The sequence below is a fragment of the Hypomesus transpacificus genome, chromosome 6 (genome assembly GCF_021917145.1).
Source record: "Hypomesus transpacificus isolate Combined female chromosome 6, fHypTra1, whole genome shotgun sequence".
NCBI lineage: Eukaryota > Metazoa > Chordata > Actinopteri > Osmeriformes > Osmeridae > Hypomesus > Hypomesus transpacificus.
The window spans coordinates 10,644,314-10,668,552 of NC_061065.1; the positions used below are offsets into that span (position 1 = coordinate 10,644,314).

Below are 24,239 nucleotides of genomic sequence, written 5' to 3' on the forward strand. Positions count from 1 at the left end.
AGATGAGCTGGAGGCAGACACACACACACACACTAATTAGGTCGTCTGTCTGTCTGTCTGCCTGCCACTGAGCCCAAACAGACACAAATCAAACTGTAAACGGCTCATTAGAGTTGCCAACTTTTCCCCAGAAAGTTAGTGTCAACATTAACCGAGCCCATCTGCAATGTGTGCATATATGCACACACACACACACACACACACACACACACAAGATCTAAAACTGTAGCATGATAAGCCTTATATCTACCGGTAATAACTGCAGCCCCAGTACTTGGGCTGTGTTATGACTGCTAGCAGACAGGGTGTGTTGTATTGGACAGAGTGCTGGTACCTAAGTAACTGGTGTTATTTGTGTTTGCCGGTTGCTATGTTTGTTGTTTAGGTATCAAACGCATGTTACAGTGTTGATCTAGAGAGCAGATTCTGGTTGATTGGTGCTTATGCAAACCTGGTTATAGGTTTGGTACACTTAATAGGGAGTCATTTTTGCAGTTGTATATAAATTGTTATACATGTGCTTGTGTGTGTGTTCCAAAGGTAGTGGTCCCCCCTCTCCCAGGGAAAGCTCTTTTCCGGCAACTTCCGTTTCGAGGGGATGATGGGATATTTGATGACTCTTTCATCGAGGAGCGGAGACAGGGACTGGAGCAGTTCCTTAACAAGTATGTCCACATCTGTGTGTCCTTTCAGGCAGTATTGATTGGTTCAGTTATGGATCTCTCTCTTTTTCGCAACACTTTGTCAGCATTGTTCAACATCCAAATACAATCACTAAAATAATCCCTTCTTTAGCCCATCCTTAACACACACAGATTTTCCTCCTTAACTGTCTTATAATTGCCTTGTAAACGAGAACAACAGAGGCGGCAAATTCCCCCCCCCCCCCCCCCCCCCCGATCTCCACCACCTCAATACTTTTTTCTTTTCACTTATTTTTTTTGAGACGTGTAATTTATGATAATTGCATCTGAAATTACAGCACAGCGCCTCCTTAAAGGGACGGTGTATGTGTACCTCTGCTTATTTTTGATCCTGCGTGTCTTCAACCCCACGCCAGAACAATAAAAGTTAGTGGGGTTGTAATTAGTTGCTTTGATTACACACTTGGCTATTATCTTTGTTTCATGTGCAAATACATCTAGTTTGTACGTGTTTGAATATTAAATATGTATAAGATGGGGGTGAGAAAAAGTGTCCATACAATTGGTTTGAATTGCTTTTTTTTTGTGTGCTTGTTTTTTCTCTGGAATTAAACACAGATTTTGATCATGTCTTTGTTCAGACTTAATATCTTTAGAGCTGCTTAGCAGCGTTGCTTAATCTGTGATTGAGAGCATTGTTCCCTCTGACTCTGCCTGCTGGTGAACATGAGCACCACTGGAGACACATGACAGATTAGCTCCACTCTGAAGGAGATGGACATGTACTTTATCAACTGAAATTAACACTCAAGATAAAGTCAAGAAGGGTGAGGGAGAGTTGGAGAGAAAAGATGTTGACCCCCCCCTGAGCCTTAATTGGCTGGTTTTGGGCAGGGCTGGGGGTGGGCAGGGCTGGGGGTAACTGATGTCTTTAGTATGATGAGGCATGACCCAGGAAATTCCTCTGTAATCTAGTAATGGATGGAGATGGATCTAGATTGGATGCTGGGAAATGACGTATGAGTTGGCCTGCTTGTTTGGGCTTGGCCTGGTTGTGTGACCCAGCTGGTACTGGTCTTGACCTGCGGGGTCTGGGTGACAAGGTCCTGCTTCTTCTGGGTCTTGGTCTTTTAATTTCTGGTGAGGGTGGGTTTGTAATTTGGCAAAAAAAGCTGACGACCCCAGGGTTCGTATGTTTGTGTCCCTTCGAGGTATTTCTCATTTGCGTAGGCAGAGTTGAGCTGCAGTGCAGTGATGCGCTGTGATCATGACTGGTAGCACTGGGGAGGGACATGATTTCCTACGTTTCCTTCAGCATATCTTGATGATGTGTCCTCCAAGAGACCTGATTGGTTTTTAGAAGGGTCTAAGAGCGGAGTGGTCCTAATCAGTCTCCCCATCTTTGGCAGCATATGTTTCACAGAGATTTAAGACAGAACTTTTGAAAATGTCCTGCAAATTCCTCTCTCTTTACTCCCTGTCTCTCTTGCTCGCTCTCTCTTTCTCGCTCTCTTAATCCTATATTAGTTGAGAAATATATCTCATCTCAACTAATATAGTATTGAAATTCCAGTTGTACTGAAGAAGGTCGAGCATGGTGTGCAGTCTGTTTAGCAAGAAAGGCATCATGACCTTACAATTGGGGACCTTTTTTTGGGTGTGTGACTATCCATATGTAAGCAGAATTAAGGCTGCTTAACTGTGTAACCTCCTTGCAGTATATATGTTGCCCTGTGTGTCTGTCCGCGTTGCTTTCTTTGCATCTGTTGCTTTCGGTGTGTCTGATACTGTTCCTGACTGTGTCTGATGCTCTCTGTGATTTGCTGACTGTATCTGATGCTCTCTGTGATTTGCTGACTGTATCTGATGCTCTCTGTGATTTGCTGACTGTATCTGAGGCTCTCTGTGATTTGCTGACTGTATCTGAGGCTGTCTGTGTTTTTGACTTGAAGCTGTCCTCTGTGGTGTGTTTCAGAGTGGCCGGTCACCCCCTAGCTCAAAATGAGCGCTGCCTGCACATGTTTCTACAGGATGAGTCTGTGGACAAGACCTACACCCCTTCCAAAATACGGCAAGCCTAAGAGCATGGTCCAGCCCAGCCCAATACCCAAAGCCCTCTCAATCTCTAAAGGGGTCCTGCTTAGTCCACAAACACTTGTATGATCTTCACTCTTTGTTTTGCAGTCACACGCTGTCTTTTAGTCTTGTTTGATTTGTTATCTTGTCTTTGGCTTGTTTTCAACTCTCTATTGGAGATCCTACTAAGAATGGTCTACTCTTTATAACTGTGGTTGAATATAATTTGTATAATCGTCTTTCTTATTTTATTTGTCTGGAGATGCCACTAACTTGGGTATTTTATGTTACCTGTATTTATCAGTATGGTATGTCCTGGATATATAATCATTTTTAAAAAGAAACAGAATGTCCACTATTCCGTGTGCACAAGCCTCATGCTTGATAGTTGTCTCCTCACCGTTGTACAATTGGAATGTCCGCACCATAACTGTGACTTTTTAGACGGTCCCTGCCTCTGAAAATCACACTTGTAGATGGTCCCTTCCACAGTGAACAGAAGCATGTGTGTGTACACCAGCCAACAGTTCTTCTGTAAATGATTTTCTAATGAGCAAAAACAGATGCACAGAGGGAACCTGAAGCATTTCTACTGGCCATGTGCGTTTCGAGATTTGTATACTGCTGTGCCATTTTGTTTATTTTGAAAATTTTCCAATAAAACAGGTCAAACGCACTCATATGCACGAGGTGATTGTGTTGGGTGGTGATTCTTGTTTCAATATTGTAAGTATTCTATATAAGTATTTCACCCGCAGTCCTGGAGCTGGAAGGCATGTGAAGTCGAATTAACACCAGTTGGGACTTGACCCCATCCTCTGGGTGTAGGCTTGAGGTTCAGTTTACATGCTCGGTTCATACTTAGGGCAGCAGTCTCTGGGCACAGGGTTAGGGGCACATTTAGTCATTTAGCAGACGCTCTTATCCAGAGCGGCACAGGCTGGTTAGGGGCAATGGTTATAGACTATGGGTCCAAGTTTAAAACAGGCTACAGAGGCTGTATAAGGGCAATGTTTACAGACCAGGGTCTGGGTTAGGGGTTTCATTACAGGTGGTTTTGTTGCTACAGTCTCTGGGAAAGGTTTATAGTGTTGTACTGTGGGCAACTGAATTCATCAAAACAATGATGGTCTTTCATTTGTGTGGCACTGTCCCTTGGGCTGTTACTTTTTCACGCAGGGAAATTCTCATAGAAATCTGATCAGGAATTAGAGTAGCACCCTTGATTTGTAAATGTTCTTTAGCCATGAAGAGACTACTTGGCATTCTGTTATTGCAAACTTCTACCAAGGAGTGTTCTAGAAAATGTTACCGTCAAGGTCCAACCAATTGGACCTCCTCAGTGAGCACTATGAAGAGCACATTTTACTCATTTATACTTTCAAACATGTAGGCATATTGACTTTTACATTAACTGAACACTAGCAATGAAAAACAAGTGATGTTTTGCTTGTGAAAGACAGAAGACAGAATGCGCAAATATTAATTTTTGTTTTATTCTATTATATTTCAGTACGACTCTCACAAGTTAAAACTCCCACTTTGTACAACAGAAAAAAATATTTACAGCAAGCAAAAAATCCAAGTGCTGAACATTTGTTTTCCAGTGTTAGTGTGAAAAATCACAAAGGCTAAAGTTTTTAATGCTGCGCCTCACACCAACACAACAACACACACACGATGACCACAGAAACCTGAACGCTCAAATTAAACTTGTATCAAGAGTCCAACAGACAATTTGAGGCGGCTTTATTTAAGTCCATGAGTGAGCTGTTGCAGGTCAGGTCAGCGGGGCTCATGGGGAATAGTTAAGAGCTCCCAACCTGAGCTAAATTCTCCCCCTATCCATTGCGTGCGCCTTGTCGCGCAGTTCTGACGCGCCACCGTGTTTGGTTTCAGCCCTGGGTCAAGGGACAGACAGTGTGGACAAATCCCGTTGTCGTAGACCCGGCGTCGTCTTTTTGGTTTCTTCCAGTCGCTCGGATTGAACATTGCAATAAAGGATTGAAAATGCATTGGTTGTGAAGCTCATTGGTCTTGCACACACTCAAAAACATCAGGAAAGATTCAAAGTCCTTTTGTTATAAGCAGGTTTTCATCCCCGAGTGATTCTTTACAACTATATAGATTTAGTAGGCCTATGTATGTAAACCAAAGCTGGCAGTGCATTCTGAATATTTTCAATATGCTACATCCAATTCTATAAGAGAATTTGCAACCTTGGCTTTAAGGTAACGGTTATTCTCTAGCCTACTTGGTGAAATCAAGCTGTTTTACAATCGTATCAACATGCTGTAATAATGCTGAACTGTATCAAAATAAACAAAGATAACGTGACATTTCGCGTCCTTCAGAAATCGAATGCTACAACCTCAGTGCTCCTTTCTATGTCTCTGTCTGTGTGCCCAGTCGTGGACTCCTCTCCAAATGTGTGACTCTGATTCTTCCAAAATTCATATGTCACTTGATTTGTACATGTCGGAGAGCAGCCTTGTTATGGGGACGTTTCCGATGGTCTTCTTGAAGAAGACCTCCTCGATGGTGGACGGGCTGACAGACCTGAGGGCGGGCAGCAGCAGTAACAGCTTCCCAAAGCGACAGGGCTGAGTTGGATATCTGAAATAAATCATATTTTATTGCATGAGACTCTGTCCAGTTATTGTCTGAGATTGGATGCTATTGTTTTACGTTTCTTCAAACGGTGGCCTACAAGTACGTATTTTCTTCAATCAATAGCTAAGGAGGCACTTGTGCTTTTACACCAGTCTAGTACACACACACATTGAACAGGTGTATGCTAAATCTGTTCATTTTGGCAACAAACCATTCTTTAACCGAGTCTACTTTGATATATGGAATAAACATTTGCATTGTTTGTAACAATGCATGTAGGCTCCTGTTTGACCTACCTAGTGTGTATGTAACTGTTGAGAGTGAGCTGGGCCTCATCTTGTAAAGCGACGATGGCGCTGGCATTGCGGAAACTTCTCAACTCAGCCCCACTGTGGGTTGGTACTGCATATGGACAAAGAGAAACATAGGGTTCCAGGGTTCGTATGTTTGTGTCCCTTCGAGGTATTTCTCATTTGCGTAGGCAGAGTTGAGCTGCAGTGCAGTGATGCGCTGTGATCATGACTGGTAGCACTGGGGAGGGACATGATTTCCTACGTTTCCTTCAGCATATCTTGATGATGTGTCCTCCAAGAGACCTGATTGGTTTTTAGAAGGGTCTAAGAGCGGAGTGGTCCTAATCAGTCTCCCCATCTTTGGCAGCATATGTTTCACAGAGATTTAAGACAGAACTTTTGAAAATGTCCTGCAAATTCCTCTCTCTTTACTCCCTGTCTCTCTTGCTCGCTCTCTCTTTCTCGCTCTCTTAATCCTATATTAGTTGAGAAATATATCTCATCTCAACTAATATAGTATTGAAATTCCAGTTGTACTGAAGAAGGTCGAGCATGGTGTGCAGTCTGTTTAGCAAGAAAGGCATCATGACCTTACAATTGGGGACCTTTTTTTGGGTGTGTGACTATCCATATGTAAGCAGAATTAAGGCTGCTTAACTGTGTAACCTCCTTGCAGTATATATGTTGCCCTGTGTGTCTGTCCGCGTTGCTTTCTTTGCATCTGTTGCTTTCGGTGTGTCTGATACTGTTCCTGACTGTGTCTGATGCTCTCTGTGATTTGCTGACTGTATCTGATGCTCTCTGTGATTTGCTGACTGTATCTGATGCTCTCTGTGATTTGCTGACTGTATCTGAGGCTCTCTGTGATTTGCTGACTGTATCTGAGGCTGTCTGTGTTTTTGACTTGAAGCTGTCCTCTGTGGTGTGTTTCAGAGTGGCCGGTCACCCCCTAGCTCAAAATGAGCGCTGCCTGCACATGTTTCTACAGGATGAGTCTGTGGACAAGACCTACACCCCTTCCAAAATACGGCAAGCCTAAGAGCATGGTCCAGCCCAGCCCAATACCCAAAGCCCTCTCAATCTCTAAAGGGGTCCTGCTTAGTCCACAAACACTTGTATGATCTTCACTCTTTGTTTTGCAGTCACACGCTGTCTTTTAGTCTTGTTTGATTTGTTATCTTGTCTTTGGCTTGTTTTCAACTCTCTATTGGAGATCCTACTAAGAATGGTCTACTCTTTATAACTGTGGTTGAATATAATTTGTATAATCGTCTTTCTTATTTTATTTGTCTGGAGATGCCACTAACTTGGGTATTTTATGTTACCTGTATTTATCAGTATGGTATGTCCTGGATATATAATCATTTTTAAAAAGAAACAGAATGTCCACTATTCCGTGTGCACAAGCCTCATGCTTGATAGTTGTCTCCTCACCGTTGTACAATTGGAATGTCCGCACCATAACTGTGACTTTTTAGACGGTCCCTGCCTCTGAAAATCACACTTGTAGATGGTCCCTTCCACAGTGAACAGAAGCATGTGTGTGTACACCAGCCAACAGTTCTTCTGTAAATGATTTTCTAATGAGCAAAAACAGATGCACAGAGGGAACCTGAAGCATTTCTACTGGCCATGTGCGTTTCGAGATTTGTATACTGCTGTGCCATTTTGTTTATTTTGAAAATTTTCCAATAAAACAGGTCAAACGCACTCATATGCACGAGGTGATTGTGTTGGGTGGTGATTCTTGTTTCAATATTGTAAGTATTCTATATAAGTATTTCACCCGCAGTCCTGGAGCTGGAAGGCATGTGAAGTCGAATTAACACCAGTTGGGACTTGACCCCATCCTCTGGGTGTAGGCTTGAGGTTCAGTTTACATGCTCGGTTCATACTTAGGGCAGCAGTCTCTGGGCACAGGGTTAGGGGCACATTTAGTCATTTAGCAGACGCTCTTATCCAGAGCGGCACAGGCTGGTTAGGGGCAATGGTTATAGACTATGGGTCCAAGTTTAAAACAGGCTACAGAGGCTGTATAAGGGCAATGTTTACAGACCAGGGTCTGGGTTAGGGGTTTCATTACAGGTGGTTTTGTTGCTACAGTCTCTGGGAAAGGTTTATAGTGTTGTACTGTGGGCAACTGAATTCATCAAAACAATGATGGTCTTTCATTTGTGTGGCACTGTCCCTTGGGCTGTTACTTTTTCACGCAGGGAAATTCTCATAGAAATCTGATCAGGAATTAGAGTAGCACCCTTGATTTGTAAATGTTCTTTAGCCATGAAGAGACTACTTGGCATTCTGTTATTGCAAACTTCTACCAAGGAGTGTTCTAGAAAATGTTACCGTCAAGGTCCAACCAATTGGACCTCCTCAGTGAGCACTATGAAGAGCACATTTTACTCATTTATACTTTCAAACATGTAGGCATATTGACTTTTACATTAACTGAACACTAGCAATGAAAAACAAGTGATGTTTTGCTTGTGAAAGACAGAAGACAGAATGCGCAAATATTAATTTTTGTTTTATTCTATTATATTTCAGTACGACTCTCACAAGTTAAAACTCCCACTTTGTACAACAGAAAAAAATATTTACAGCAAGCAAAAAATCCAAGTGCTGAACATTTGTTTTCCAGTGTTAGTGTGAAAAATCACAAAGGCTAAAGTTTTTAATGCTGCGCCTCACACCAACACAACAACACACACACGATGACCACAGAAACCTGAACGCTCAAATTAAACTTGTATCAAGAGTCCAACAGACAATTTGAGGCGGCTTTATTTAAGTCCATGAGTGAGCTGTTGCAGGTCAGGTCAGCGGGGCTCATGGGGAATAGTTAAGAGCTCCCAACCTGAGCTAAATTCTCCCCCTATCCATTGCGTGCGCCTTGTCGCGCAGTTCTGACGCGCCACCGTGTTTGGTTTCAGCCCTGGGTCAAGGGACAGACAGTGTGGACAAATCCCGTTGTCGTAGACCCGGCGTCGTCTTTTTGGTTTCTTCCAGTCGCTCGGATTGAACATTGCAATAAAGGATTGAAAATGCATTGGTTGTGAAGCTCATTGGTCTTGCACACACTCAAAAACATCAGGAAAGATTCAAAGTCCTTTTGTTATAAGCAGGTTTTCATCCCCGAGTGATTCTTTACAACTATATAGATTTAGTAGGCCTATGTATGTAAACCAAAGCTGGCAGTGCATTCTGAATATTTTCAATATGCTACATCCAATTCTATAAGAGAATTTGCAACCTTGGCTTTAAGGTAACGGTTATTCTCTAGCCTACTTGGTGAAATCAAGCTGTTTTACAATCGTATCAACATGCTGTAATAATGCTGAACTGTATCAAAATAAACAAAGATAACGTGACATTTCGCGTCCTTCAGAAATCGAATGCTACAACCTCAGTGCTCCTTTCTATGTCTCTGTCTGTGTGCCCAGTCGTGGACTCCTCTCCAAATGTGTGACTCTGATTCTTCCAAAATTCATATGTCACTTGATTTGTACATGTCGGAGAGCAGCCTTGTTATGGGGACGTTTCCGATGGTCTTCTTGAAGAAGACCTCCTCGATGGTGGACGGGCTGACAGACCTGAGGGCGGGCAGCAGCAGTAACAGCTTCCCAAAGCGACAGGGCTGAGTTGGATATCTGAAATAAATCATATTTTATTGCATGAGACTCTGTCCAGTTATTGTCTGAGATTGGATGCTATTGTTTTACGTTTCTTCAAACGGTGGCCTACAAGTACGTATTTTCTTCAATCAATAGCTAAGGAGGCACTTGTGCTTTTACACCAGTCTAGTACACACACACATTGAACAGGTGTATGCTAAATCTGTTCATTTTGGCAACAAACCATTCTTTAACCGAGTCTACTTTGATATATGGAATAAACATTTGCATTGTTTGTAACAATGCATGTAGGCTCCTGTTTGACCTACCTAGTGTGTATGTAACTGTTGAGAGTGAGCTGGGCCTCATCTTGTAAAGCGACGATGGCGCTGGCATTGCGGAAACTTCTCAACTCAGCCCCACTGTGGGTTGGTACTGCATATGGACAAAGAGAAACATACAAATGATACAAAAATATTTTTGTGTCATTCCATTTTTCTTACCTTCTCTTTTTTGTTTGGCTTCTTAGCATTAAATCAATCCTTGTTTTGATGTAGTGCTGTATCCTAATTACTGCATTTACCATGACTAGACTGAACCACCTCCTCAACTTACCGGCTTTGAATGTCACGATGCCACTTCAGGACAGGCGAATTCGGTGGCGTCTAGACGCATCTGCCTGAAACGGGTAACGACCTCTTGCAGTGCCTGTATTTCTGAGACGATCTTATTCAATCGTTGGGATTCTGTATTGTCTGTGTTCATGCCTTGAGAGGGAATTAAACCATGTTTTAGTAAATATTTAATTGCGTTGTAAAATAAATAACGTGTTAAACGTAGGCCTACAGGCTACAATGCAAATTGATCAATTTTAGTGCCACAAGGTCATAGCCTAATATCTTTTTCGTAGGACGGGCATGTTATAAAAATGTGCCTATTATAACGTCAGATTATTGTAAAACGTTTTTAAAAAAAAATAGTTAACAGTATCTTAAACAATCATGCTATGACTCCCCGTGCGTATTACTTTTACGTACCGGAAACAGCAAGAAGAGTGTTGGAGTCTACGGGGATGGCCCATTGCGCGATGCCCAGAACAAACAACTCTCTCCCAGGCGTCCTCAAGGAGGATCAGCTGGAAAAGAGGACACTAAACCTCAGTTTCCCAAATGACCACAACTGAGCACACATTAGACATTAAACCTGCAGACCATGTAGAGTAATGGTTGTTTTCGTTAGTACGCAATCATACCTGGTCGGGTAGCGGAAGAGTGGAGAAAGGCGGGAACACTTTTTGCCCACTTGATGCTCATGAACAGCAGGCGCGCGGCAGACCTCGCACACGGACTCGGTGGCGACCTCGTACAAGTACATTGGCGTGCCGCTGACCTCATGAGGGGTACTGTAATGGAAATATGTTACAAAACAGTCAGAGTTTGTTTTTGTAAAATGTTGTAGGCTACATTTAATGTAAAAGGTCAAATGTGACAACATTAGCACTGTGAATATAAGATTTAACAGGTAAAAAAGACACGCATAAACATATGCTGACAAACGTGTTAATATTAAATATTCGTGGCTGTGAGCTGGATTTTGGGTGAAAAATGTGAAGGACAGATTTGTGTGCCTCGAAGCTGTTGAATCTGGACCAGAATGTCTACTTCTAAACCTCTTGCAACAGAACAAGAACGAGAGTCATAGGACCGAAAGGCCGAAAGGGACCTTTTACCTTGGGCGTGGGTTGTGCAAGGCCCACGATGGTCTGTCTCTCCGGGGTGCTGGCTACCGTGCTCATCTCCAAATTGTGTGGCTCCAGTTGCGTGACCGTGGTGAAGAACGGTGGCCCCGGTAGAGACGAACCCGGAAAATGGGTCGATGAACCATTCACCTCTTTGTGCCCCCGGAAATATAGGGCGACCTGCTTGCGTATGGTGGATGTCCTTGGACCCCTCTCGTGCTGCACGGCTGTGTAATCAGGGGGCAAAGACGAGACTCTTTAGCAACCTACTCGTCTGTGAACGCCTTATTTACTAAAATGTGTGTTTTGTGGCGGCTGAAGTGGTGAATAGGTTTGCCTCTCATGAGAACGTTATGAATACATGCTCTGTTAGCCCCTCTGTCCACTGATTCAGTTAAATACGACTTTCCATCCGATTTCGCCACCTCAAATCAAAACGTCACTACCGGCGTATAGCCAAAATGATAATTTAATTAAGCCCATTTACCGTCTTTATTCATGTTCACTTCCAGACACTTTTTCAAGCGGCACGCTCGGCATTGGTTTCTGTGCGTTTTGTCCACGGGGCATCCCCCCTTTGATGGAAACGTGAGAGAGAGAGAGAGAGAGAGAGAGAGAGAGAGAGAGAGAGAGAGAGAGAGAGAGAGAGAGAGAGAGAGACAGAGAGAGAGAGACAGAGACAGAGACAGAGAGAGACGGGGGGGGGGGGGGACAGAGAGAGACAGAGAGAGAGAGAGGAGAGAGAGAGGAGAGAGAGAGAGAGAGAGAGAGAGGACAGAGAGACAGAGAGAGAGAGAGAGAGAGAGAGAGAGAGAGAGAGAGAGACAGAGAGAGAGACAGAGAGAGAGAGAGAGAGAGACAGAGAGAGAGAGACAGAGAGAGAGAGACAGAGAGAGAGAGAGAGAGAGAGAGAGAGAGATGAGAGAGAGGAGAGAGAGAGAGAGAGAGAGAGAGAGAGAGAGAGAGAAAGAGAGAGAGAGTTCAGTTTAGGTGATTTGCTCTCTCACGGTGAACGTGAAAGGGTTCTCAAACATTTTCTTCACAGGATGCCAATCCACAGGTGAAGGATCGTGTTATTATCATAGCCATTGACTTGATCCCCTGCGGCTTCAACAGCAGTCTCATCCCTTCATGTGGATAAGTAGGCTCTATCTCTCCCGCCCACTGCTGGCTAAATCCTCGCGTTAGTGTCATTACATTAGATTGGATTACACCTAATACATTAAAGCGGGGACTGTGTTCAGCCCCCCAGTTAATGGGACTTGGGGTGTTGAGATTAGGCCCCCTAGACCATCGGCAGTGAAGGAAGACCTTAACACCCTTAAAAGCGTGCGTAAAATCACATGAAATCACAAGAAAAACGGTAGATGTAGATAGGGGGCATCACCTGGGTGTACTGGGCATTACATACGTAATTTATTAAATGCTAAATTCCCAATTGTTTCATTAAAATAATTACAAACAAGTCTTACCTGTGAGCCGGATTTACAGACGTAGGTTCTGTTTCTGCGAATGCTCCTCTTGAAGAACCCTGAGCAGCCGTCACAGGCGTACACGCCGTAGTGCTTACCCGAGCTGCGGTCGCCGCACACTTTACACGGGATATCCAATATCCGACCTGAGAAAAAATACATGTTAGGAGCTATTTATCACTTTTGCTTTGTGGGCATGCATGCGTAATAGCCCGTTCCAAAAAATAACAACACGAATAACAAAGTTTGAAACTTTAAAAGAGTATGGCCAAATAGGTCAAACTTTCTGGCTTGTGTCCCCCAACATCATGCAGCCCCTCTCGCCACTATAACATCAGGGGAAAACAACACACAGACACACACACGCACACACACACACACAGCGAAAGAGAGAGAGAGCAACATGACAATAGACAGAGTTTCCGCGCCTTAATTTACAGTCCAGCCATGGGAATGTAGCGCGCGTATTTCTGGTGAGTCCGGTGGGAAGCGTCATATCTGGGTTCTCTAAGACAATGTCCGTGGAAACACAATGGAGACATTAGGGAAAGTGTTAACTTAATGATTTTCCCTATTGAACTTCGTCTGACTGCCCCGATCTCGACAAGCTGCCAACTCCCCTCTCATAATGGGACTCGACAGCTGCTTTATCCTGCTAGTCTATAGGCCTGCGGATTAGGGAGTGACACGGCACCGAGAATAATACACACCAACTCGTTTCACGAACTCAAATGAAGTGTATGTTAATCGACCCGGAGTAGATGAAAAAATGTGATTTTTGTAAAGATTCTGTATTCAAATCTATTTAAAAGAAGTATATTTGTATGTATATGAGGGAGTCTTTTTCATGGAGGGGAAAGCCGTCTATGTAATTACACTGACGTTTTGCCACCTGCTCATTGCTGCACCAGTGACCCGTCAAAAAGGGTAGCATGGGAATTCGTATTCTGCCCGCCTGATAACAACAGGGAAGCAAAAACAATCGACTTCGGCAAAGATTTGGGACTTCTACCCCGAATATGCAAAGCGGAATGAAATTGAAATGGCATATTACAATTTCGTTAACATAAAAAGATCGAAAAAAAATTCCACAATGTCAAATATTGCAAAGGAAAATCTTTTTTGAAAACAACTGAACAACAACTTCAGCCTAAAATTAGTTAGGCAAACATTATAAGTCGTTGTAAAATATTCGATGTAAAGAAATGTGTTTTAGAAATGCTTTGTCATTGTTATCTTGCAAGAAATACACTCTTTGTACTTCTTTTGCAGTCATGTCGAAAACATGCAATATCGGCCTACAAGTTGTTTACACTGCTACAGGCAGTCCTGAAGTTTGAGGCCTATATATACAGGCCGCACACGAGCACATCAAGATTATCTAAACATCGCCTAATTTATTAATCAAGCATATATTATGGTGAAATATATAGGCTATATAACGTTGTTTCAAAGGAATAAAACTGCCCACGAGTTTGTTGTGCAACGAGAAAACGTCTTTAACTTCTCGCCATGGGGGACCTATTCGTCGCCATTGTGTTCCGTAATTGCTTAAAGATATATGGCATATTCCATTAACGTAATTACCATCAAGCCGAAAACCTGCTGAAAGACCTGACTGAGTTTTACTGACTAAGGGAAAAGGTTTTTTTATTATTTTTTTTTTAGCTTTTTTGTGACCACCCACAATGTGTGAATGAACTTGAAGCAGCAACATTTAAATAAAGACTGCGTGTGTTGAAACTTTAGACCAAAACGCAATGAAACTAGGTTGTTGAAGACGTTTAGTGAACGGTCCTGTAGCCTACTTTTAACGTTGCAAACAGCTAATAAATCTGTAAGTAGGCTATATATAGTCTCAAACATGTGTGTAATATAAAGCCATTTGCAAAATATTATTTCAAATAATATCTTTATCAGATAAATATCTGCAAAATTGGCGTCTTATTCCTATTTCAATTTATTTGGGCCTAGTTACCAAGTTGTGTGAAGTGTGTAGTTTTTTTTGTGAGAAAATGACTTTTTGCTTCTTCACATAATACATTCATAATTCCAAACTCGCTGAATTCACCAGGTTATCAAATTTCCCCAAATGACGGCATCCCATTATGGGTTACTTTACAACTGATCACAACACACACGCACACACACATTTGTGCCATGTGTTAATGCATTATTTTGAACACTTAAAAGGGCTATTTTGAACCCACAGACTAATAGTCTGATTAGAAGCATTGCATTTATCTCTACATTTTATAGTTTTACTAGCCAATAGTAGCTTTGTTAACAGAAATTAAAGAATATTCAAACCTACACGTTTAGATCTATAGGCCTATGTCTAAGACAATAAATAGCCTACCCCATGAAAAATACACCAGCAAAGAAATGCAGTTACTAGCCTAATGTAATAGCCTTCATTAAGTGACGGTATTATACAATGAGAACAATTACTTCTATATTCTAGTTCTATATCATATTATTTATAAGTGCACGAATATTCTTGACGTTTATTTGCAACTAAACAAGAACTAGTCGTAAATCTAACATTTAGTTACATACAGACAGAGATACGCATCCAACCACCTAGCGCATCGGACCGTAGCCTAACATATTTCTTTAACGTCGGATGTCAACATAGCTGTCTAATTTGAATATTTTCAATATGATAGGGCTATTATTGGATTGTTAAAGTTGTTATTATCTATAAGTCTTCCAGCGCAAAGACAAAATAATGCACTTACTTGATTTAACATTGAGAATATCTAAACAGCCACTTGTTGAACCAGCGGGTTTGCTCATCGTTGATACTTTCTTTTCAGGAATACTTTCAGTACTTCTGACGAGTCAAAATCCACGGTTACTGGCTCTGTGTATATTTGTGATCAAAGCTGATTAATAATAACATGTGTGTTCAGTATCCTCTGGAACCAGTTTATTTCAATGTTGTCCGGTTGCTCAACTTTTTTTGCAAATTCTCCACGATTCGCACAAATCCAGGTGTCAAGTTGTAGGGTCGGTTCCGTCAAGTCTTGGTAGAGTCAGCCCAAGTGTTGGACTGGATGAGGGAAACGCCGTAGCCGGGAGCCAGAAGTTTCAAGGGGAGAAGGAGATCGGGTCCTTCTTTTCTCGGAGCGCAACTGGCGCACAAAGTCAGAATTTTAAAAAGAAACAGACAGCAAAGTAGACGGAGCGGGTATAAACAACTGATCCAAGATAACTAATATATTCTCCAGTGTCACTAAACAACTGCTAGCGCAAAGACAGCTTGTTTAAACCCGAGGCCGTGGTGACTTACTGATGTAAGTCGTTAGATGAAAGCATAGTAATATTTATGAGAAGTGTGAGAGGAGGCGGAGGGTGGAGAACTCCACTTCCTTTAGCCACTTAGCTCCCCCATGCTCTCTACTCCCAACTCCTGTGCCAGTATGACGTCATCCGGTGGAAGGGGAGCGAGAGGGGGGGCACTCAGGAGGCAAATGAAGTGATGGTTCCAAAGACATTGAGAGGTTGAAAACGAGAAGAAAAAGAAAAGCAACCATCATAAACGCCGCTCTCAATTAATTTATGAACACGTTTGTGGCTAAAGGACGCTTTATCCTTGGCGGGTTGACCGGAGCAACCAATTTTATGTAGTCATGGCTATCTTTTGGCGTTAGGTCTAGGCTATTCATCTTAAAACGTGTAAACGTTCAAATCAGGACAGGCGTTGAATGTAGAAACTTTCCTCAAAACCCTACAAATGTGTGTATAGACATATGTCACGCGCACTTTATTGTGCCCCTGTTGTGTGTAGAGGTATCTGGTCTATGTTTATTTCGTGCAGGAGGTGGACTAAGTTCAAAGGGAGCAGTTGGCTTTTATTAATTACTATCTGTCTGTCTATCTATGGTGGTCTCACGTAGGCTACGTGACAAGTTACACATCTCTACACGTCCATGGCTGCGTGTGACGGACCGAGGCGGTAATTCCCGAGCAGTGCGTTCAAGGCAGGGGTTCTGCAGTTGTAGTCTCTCTCTCCAAGTCTCGCTAGCCGGGGTTGAATATGCGCGCCGTGTATCTGAGGAGCACACGAGGACAGAAGACCAAAGGTGGGGGGGACCGCACCCGTATACCGTTCACTGATAGCCTACCCCGATATTGACAGCTTGAGGTGCTCTCGTCCGGTAACTCCAGAAATCCATATTCCGTTTTTTAATTGTGTACATTCCCACGGTACCCAGAAGACCATATGGACGCTGAAAGTGTCGATTTAAACGGACAAGGGGGGGGTACAATGCCAGTTGATTGCAATTAGTCTTTCAACCTTAAAACCTTCAGCTGCAGAATTAGGGCCATATTAAACATGATCGAGCATTCCACGTGTGCGCTACTTCCTTTTTGGTTATTAAATAAGAATATATATATTTTAAATTCCAGATTAACTAATGAAGCCTAATGTTTTTTATTTACACACATCACAAAATAGAGCAAAATATTTGAGCAAAAAAAACTTGAGTATCTTAAAATAAGTAGGCCTATAAGTAATACGTAAAATTAGTTTGATTCGCTCCGGCATTGACAGCATATCACTACTCAATTAAACAGTGTTTCTCAAACTTATTTCCACACACATTTCTGTTAGACTATATCATGGGCCTGTCTTTACAAATTATATATGTGAGTGTGTGTGTGGTGTCTATGAGAGGGAGGGGGGGGGCGATGTGCGAGATAATCTCCTTAACTCGTTCTAATCCTCGTCATTCACTGATAGCCTTTACACAAACATAACTAACATCATGGTTGCCCGGGTTGCCTGCTTTCACTTTTTGTATTATTGACTCTCTTCTTCCCTATAGCAGTCAATGAAAAATCGTTAACAATGGCACAGGGGGTTGTGTATCTGTTTTTGGCTTGACGGCATTGGTATGCGACTACTTGAATAGTATTTAAAATTCGAGAGAAGCAAGTGTCAACACTTACTTTGGAAGTGATTGTGACTAACACGGAGGATATGAGATACCGGTTCAATATCGGTTTGATAAGTGGATTTACTGTCAGTTGTGGCCATGAAAACAACTTTGCCTTGGACTGGCGTAGGCTGTAATTTTAACAAAAATTGGAAGAAGAAGAAGGCTCATGTAACTAGCCGAGCAGAAACCATTGGCTTTGTAAAGAAGTCACTAAGCGCCGCAGAGCAAACATAAAAGAGGCGCTCCAGTCCAACCAAAGGCCCAGTCAACCCTTAAAACTGACCCAGGAGAGCTTAATTCCGTGCGGGGACCACTCACGGTGACGTTTTTTGGTTCAAATGTTTAATATTCAGTTTCGTTTAAAGGAAGAAATAAGTATCGGACACATAAAAAAAAAAAAGTTGGAGAGGAATTTCAAAATGTATGGCTACAAAAATCGATAAAATAATCTATCTAAAATCTGTTAAACTAACATATAATAAGGCATAAGCCAAACAACACTATTTCACAAGTCTATTCAAGCATATACATTTCAGCACCATGGACAGATCCCCGGATGACACTGCAATACACGTGGAGACGTTTACAGGGACGGACAATGTAATTGTGCAGTACACAATTTGTTTAATTTATTGTGGCAACGTGGGAAGGGACCAGACAAGAAGATGATGTTTGATTAATGCACTTGCACTCCAGTAGGGTGAGGTGTTTCCTAGCTCCTTATGGACCCTTTAGGTGGACATCGGGGCTTCCTGTGAGCGTACATAGCCTCATACTGCCATGGTCTGGGATTCAGAAATACTCTCAGACTGATGGCTGTTTACTGTAGACACTAAACTATAATTTCCAATCCACACATTCCGAAAAAAAAGAAGCTACTATCTCTGTATGATATCAAAGTATGTGCTGCTTCAGGACCTCCAGGGACATACAGAATATCCTTTAAAATATTTGTTTTTGATAGTGGCTATATAAGCCCTATCAATATATACACTATCAAGCTAAAATCCACAAAATAATTTCTCCTTTCCACCAATGTACTGTCCACCTTTGCATGGTGTCCTGTTATTGTGAAATACCATAAGACAAAGATAACATGGTTGCTGCGTTGAAAACGACCTCTGCCACACCTTCCTTTGACAGGCTTTGCAGGGGATTGGACCCAAGGTCCTCTGTCTGGGGAAGGAACACATGAAGACAATGACCCTCAAAACAATCCCAAAACATGGATGGGCACACACATGCACACACTCAATACACTCATCACATACATTGCACCCTCTCTGCCCATTGTAACACATCCATTTCCCCCCAAATTCCCCAAGAAAGAAATACCCTAGATAGAAGAAAAACCCTACTAGGCGACCCAAACCCAGCCACAAGTGGGTCCATCGCCACAGTGTGGTGGTTGGACCTTCTGACAAATCTATGTGGGGCAAATTATCAGTGAGAAGCTTCCGCTCGAACTGCCAGGGACAAAACTGGCTGTTGGGGAGGTGGGAGAGGGGGGGGGGGGGGGGTAGATCCCGCTGCATGAGAGAGGGGGACAATGGGGGGTGAATGTGTTGATGTGCGGCCGGTGACTGGGGGGGGGGGACAATGGCTGGATTAGTCAGTCCCCTGGCTGACTGATGTGAGGTGGCTCCTCTCAGCCTCTCACTCCAGGGAGCCTCATTGTCCTGCTCCTGATTCCCACTTCTCACAAACTCCAAACAAAAGTCAATCTCTTTCTCAAGGGGAGGGAAAAAAATATCGACCCGTGTTTCGTCTTCGGGAAAGTGACTCGAAAACGTATCGGTCAGGGATGACTAACTCGCTAACTCCTCGTCCTTTTATTTTGTCTCTGACTCCATCTCTTTTTTTTCCTGTCTTGGTAACTCTGTCTTCCCCTGCCATCTTGTCTTCCTTTCTCTTCTTAGGGTGGGGAGATTCTGGAGGGGGGGGGTTCTTGGGTAGGGGGACGCTTGATACCCCCTGGCCTGTGAAGGGCACGGGGCTCTGCCTCTGGATGGGGGCTGAGGCACCTGTTAGAGGCTTAGGCCCGGCTTTGCAGCCTCTACCTCTATTAATATTCTAATATCCAGAGATGCCATCACGGGTCGCTCTGAAATCAGTCTGATGTCGCCCCTGGCTTCTCCTCAGGACAGACCTTTGCTTTCAGTCACTCGTGAAGAGCCTTCTTTTTTTCTTTCTTTCCTCTCTTTCTTTTTTTCTTCCCCCTTGAAAAGACTCGTTAACAAATTATGACAGCTGAGCAGATAGGCTTAAGCCGTTCCCACTGCAGAGACAAACATGCAGGAGTCCATGAACCACGGATGTAAGCTGTTTCATTGTGTTTGACTTTATGTGTCTAAGGGGATCAATGCTTCACTGTTTCACTGTAAACTTGCAACCGTCCACTGTACATACTTCCAACACTGTACGACAGACACATTTCAGATTATGACATTTTAGGTTATTTTACGTTACTTGACCCTATCACCAGACAACGGGAGACAGTTACGCAGTTACACACATGCAATCACACACATGCAATCACACACTCACACACATACACACACATACACACAGTCCCTGAATGAATGCCATCAGTTGATTTTCTGTGTTTGAAAGGCACCAGTCTAGCTGACAATCTGTCCTGGAGACTTCAGTCGTGGACATCAAACTGATTAAGCCAACAATGGCCATCGTTAGGGTCTGCCACAATGATAGTCTCGCTCATCTCTGGGTTCACCTGCGGTATCGTGACAGATTCATGACACCCGACCAGCTCTGGGCTGTTTGTGTCTGGGTTCCTGAAATGGCTGAAATAGCAGCCGTTGTGACGCAGTCGAGTCTTGTTCTGGCTCCGAGGTCATTGGAGGGGCAGTCTGGGCGGACCAGGTTCAACGGTCACAGTTTGGGGTCATGGTTCTCCCTGTCATTAACCTCTCGTAACACGGGCTGTCACCAGGTCTCTCACAGTCACTTAGTGTGACTTAATACAGAAGCAGACTAAACGTCTGTGTTGTTACCCAGTCTGAAGGCACTACAAACCTTGCTGGGGGGTTGATTGATTGATTGATTATTGACTGATTGATTGATCAACTTATTGATTCAATCATTGATTTTGTCAAATTCAAAATTATGCGTGAGTCCAGTCAACATGCTGTGACATTATTTACAGTTAAATAAATTGTCAGATGACAGCGACACGGTAAACTTTTGTTAATTCTGTGGTCTTCATTTTGACCATTAGGTGGGAAAAAACATATATCTGGGATAAGTTGTGCGTATGGACAGTGACTCAAGATTTTAGCAGAAGGAAAGTTAGCCTACAAGTAAGGATGTTTGCTTCCCTGTGGGAAGGTCACACTCTAGTCATTATTTGTTCGGTTTAAGTGTCTTGGGAGGGGGCAGGAGGTTGAGGGGTTAGCAGTGATAGTGAGGTTAATTACATGTTTTTTTGTTGTTGAAAAAAAAAAAACTGTTGTTGTGGTATTCTGTGTCTTCTCTCTTCCCCTTTTACTGGCATTCTGTTGTGATGCAGTGCCAAGTTAACTTTTAATATGCACATTCATGGACTTCTAGGACCTCTACTTTTGGAAGAGGGAGATACGTATGGGTGTTTTACTCCACTTGGTTTGTTAGTTTTTTTGTTATAAACATTTGTGCCCCTTCTTCATTCTCCTCCACTGGTTCACCTCTCCCTGCCTCCCAGCAGCAGAGTCTTTCCATCTTCACATTCCCTCTCAGTCTCAAATACAAACAATCACACAACACCCAAATGCTGTCCTTTGGCCCGCTGTCCCCCTCTTCTATCCCACAACTATCATTCATAACCTTTCTGTGGAGGTCCGGGGAAAAGAGGTGGGATAAGGGGGTGGGAAGGTGGAGGAGGGGGGTGGGGGGGTAGAGGGGGTATAGAGGGGTAGCAACACGACAGCTTATTTAGAAGACTTTCTTTATAAGAACATGTGCAGGCAGTTCACTCACAAAGGACTTAAATAGGATATTTTCTGTTCCCTATAGTTGCTTTCCCCTTTTAAGTGCCGAGGCAAAAAAAAGTAAGTTTACAACTCCCCCCTCAATGGGGGCTCTTCACTCCCAGGTTGCTGGGACCTGAGTGACCTACCAAAGTTAATTAGGAGGTTAACAAAGAGCGAGCCGGAGGAGAATGCCTCGCCTCTCCTCCAGCCAAAGATGTCATCCATTAATTAGGAAAATCTTTAAGGTGGGCTTATTGAATTTACAGAAAGCCCCGCGGTTGGCGGGCAACAGTTTTTTGATCAAGCCCTTTCTCAAACAAAGCCTTTTCTGGGGGTTAAAAAAGAAGAAGAAGAGAAAGGAGGAGATTGGTTGGTTGGAGGGGAGAGAGGGAGAGAGAGGGGGGGATAAAGGAGAGAGAAAAAGAAACGTATGTGTTTCCAGTGCAGTACAGTCTAATGGGGGGAGCCGGCGATTGTGACAGCTCAAATTCACATGGGTATGGGGGGCATAGTTTTCAGATGATGTCATGCAAAGGCAACCTGGGGGCTTGGGAAGAGGGGGAGAGGGGGAGGTTGGAGGAGGCAGGGGTGTGTTTGAGGATGAGGGGGGGGGGGGGCACACCACGCTCAAGCCACAGGGGCCACTCAAAGTTAACATCTCTGCCGGCATCTGGGCCAAGCCAAGTCCTTTTCTTCTGAGCACGGAGAAACTTTCCTGAGCCCCACACACCTCTCCACCAGCCCTACACAAACTTCAGGAAAAAAAGTTACAAATAACTGACAAAAAAACATAAGATATTATCACTCTAACTGACTTTCTTTCAATATATTTTTAAAGCCATTTCTGCCATATTGTGACAGTGATAGTTACAGAGAGACAAGAAATGTAGGGAAAAGAGTGAGGGGAATAGTGAGGCTGTAGCTTACATGGTACTCACTCTGGTGAGACACAGATTTTCTACTGATTTCTATAACAAAATTTCACTAATAAACTCCCTGACTAACTCCCCTTTCTGAACAAATAATAATTCCTTAGGTTTCAAGAGCAATTATAAGCATGGCCAGTATTTTTAAGAATAAATTACTATACATTTCTATCAATATATTAATGATCTCTAATTACATTTAAATAGGTGATTATAAGGGTTTACATTTATTTCATTGTACAGAGTACTCATATGGTTGAGTGCAAAAGTAGTGCAAAAACTGAAATTATTTCATGTACAGTATACACAGTTTCTTTTTTGTGTTCTTTTTCTTTGTCTTCTTTACGGGTTTAATTCCTCCCTTTGAAATATATGATCTATGGCGGCACAGAGGTCTGAGATCACATGAATGGACTTATAAGGAGACCGACTGGCATCTGTAATGATGACAATGATGAGGATGATATGATGTTGAATACTAGTTTAATAATGTCATGACTTAACTGAAATAAGACAATGGCGTATAAAAGTATTAAACATACTTCAAGTTCTCAGTTCTCTTTCTTTCAGACCCGCCTCCCACACACACAACCTCTCTCTCTAACACACACACACACACACACACACACACACACACACACACACACACACACACACAAATGACATATAGCCTATCCCTGTGAAGTATAGCCTATAGCCCTTGACACTGAGTCCCCCGGGATCGAACCGGCGTGAACCCCATGCTGCACCCCCTCCCGCGGACTAATGGTAGGGGAGGGTCTATGTGTTTTGTTGCTTGTCAAAAACAATCACCCTTCGGTCCATTACATTTACAGCACGTCGTTCTTTAATTGGTGTAACGCACTGAGCACTGAGAGGGGGAGACGGGCCACAAAGGCCGAGAAGTGAATGAGAAGCGACTCTCACAAAACTGCTTTTCAGAGAGAGAAAAAGTTAGCCACTAACAAGGTGGTGTAAAAAAAGCGAGTTTCTTCCCAAAACCCAACTCAGGCCAAACGAAACCTCTGGGCGAAATGTTTGGCCTAACGATTAGGCATATCAATTAAAATGCCGTGTGTATGGGTAAATAACTATAAAAATACAAAGCGTAACCTGTCTTAGTTCGTAGGGCCTACCATTCGCAAATGGTAGCCTAACTTTAAGCTAGATAGAAAGGCAATCCTTCAGCCACAGTGACTTTGATCGACAACGTAACCAGTAATTAAGCCGACCAACAATTGTATTCCTGTATGGTGCGCCCTTTTCCTCCCCTGTCCCCCCTCGCCATCTCTGGCCCACCCGCCCCTTAGTTCTGTTTGGGCACTGGAGGTTGTCAGCCGAGGTTTATGTTCAGTTCAGCGGAGCTGAAAGAAGTCAGCTTCTTGTCTTGTTATGAAACAAGACATCTCTGCCTCCCAGCTCGCAGGAGCCATGAGAAGCGGTCTAGGCGAGCAGGGAGAGCAGGCTTGCGCCAGCCCATCCCGAGAGCCGACCAGCAGTGAGGAAGTCAAAGCGGCTTTTGTGTTGCTTCTGCCGGCTGCGTGTTTGTTAATTATCCCGTCTGTGTGTGCAGACTTGGGCTCCAAGAGAGATCCAACCAACCAACCAACCAACCAACCAGTGGACGGAAGAGCACACACCGTTAAGATTAACAGCTCTGAGTGCTACTTTGACTGCAGATTGAAGACGTTGCTATAATGAATGAAATAAAAAGCCTAAATAAAAATATATTAATTAATTAAAACCATATTGCGTGAAGTGGCAACGATAGGCAATGGTCTCATGTCAGACACAAGTTCTGGTTGAGTTAGGTTACATGCATGTCCCCAAGTAATAGTAGCCTACTATTGCCTACTGTGTCTTCCTTTTCTACAAAGAGTTCCCCAACTGTCCCTGCGTTTACATCATCGTCATAAGCAGCAGTTAGGCTTTAGCTACTTCACTGT

General features: G+C 43.1%; 2 protein-coding genes across 2 annotated transcripts in view; one reads left to right on the forward strand and one right to left on the reverse strand.

Annotated features, from left to right (window-relative positions):
* The window catches only part of snx3 (sorting nexin 3), a gene marked incomplete at its 5' end in the record, with an annotated part of 3,547 nt that extends 138 nt beyond the window's left edge, over nucleotides 1-3,409 (forward strand). Inside the window, 2 exons of the mRNA XM_047022151.1 lie at nucleotides 541-665; nucleotides 2,620-3,409. Coding sequence (XP_046878107.1) covers nucleotides 541-665; nucleotides 2,620-2,725 — 231 coding nt within the window. The remainder of the gene's footprint in view (nucleotides 1-540; nucleotides 666-2,619) is intronic.
* A 3,283-nt stretch (nucleotides 3,410-6,692) lies between these two features.
* Nucleotides 6,693-15,411, reverse strand: nr2e1 (nuclear receptor subfamily 2, group E, member 1). Its single transcript, XM_047021259.1, is given in 13 exon segments — nucleotides 6,693-9,276; nucleotides 9,570-9,675; nucleotides 9,856-9,874; nucleotides 9,877-10,007; nucleotides 10,278-10,350; nucleotides 10,352-10,375; nucleotides 10,493-10,519; nucleotides 10,521-10,574; nucleotides 10,576-10,639; nucleotides 10,968-11,205; nucleotides 11,466-11,553; nucleotides 12,451-12,596; nucleotides 15,192-15,411. Coding segments are annotated over 13 exon segments (1,191 nt in total). The 5' UTR covers nucleotides 15,250-15,411; the 3' UTR covers nucleotides 6,693-9,113.
* Nucleotides 15,412-24,239: the final 8,828 nt, after the last annotated feature.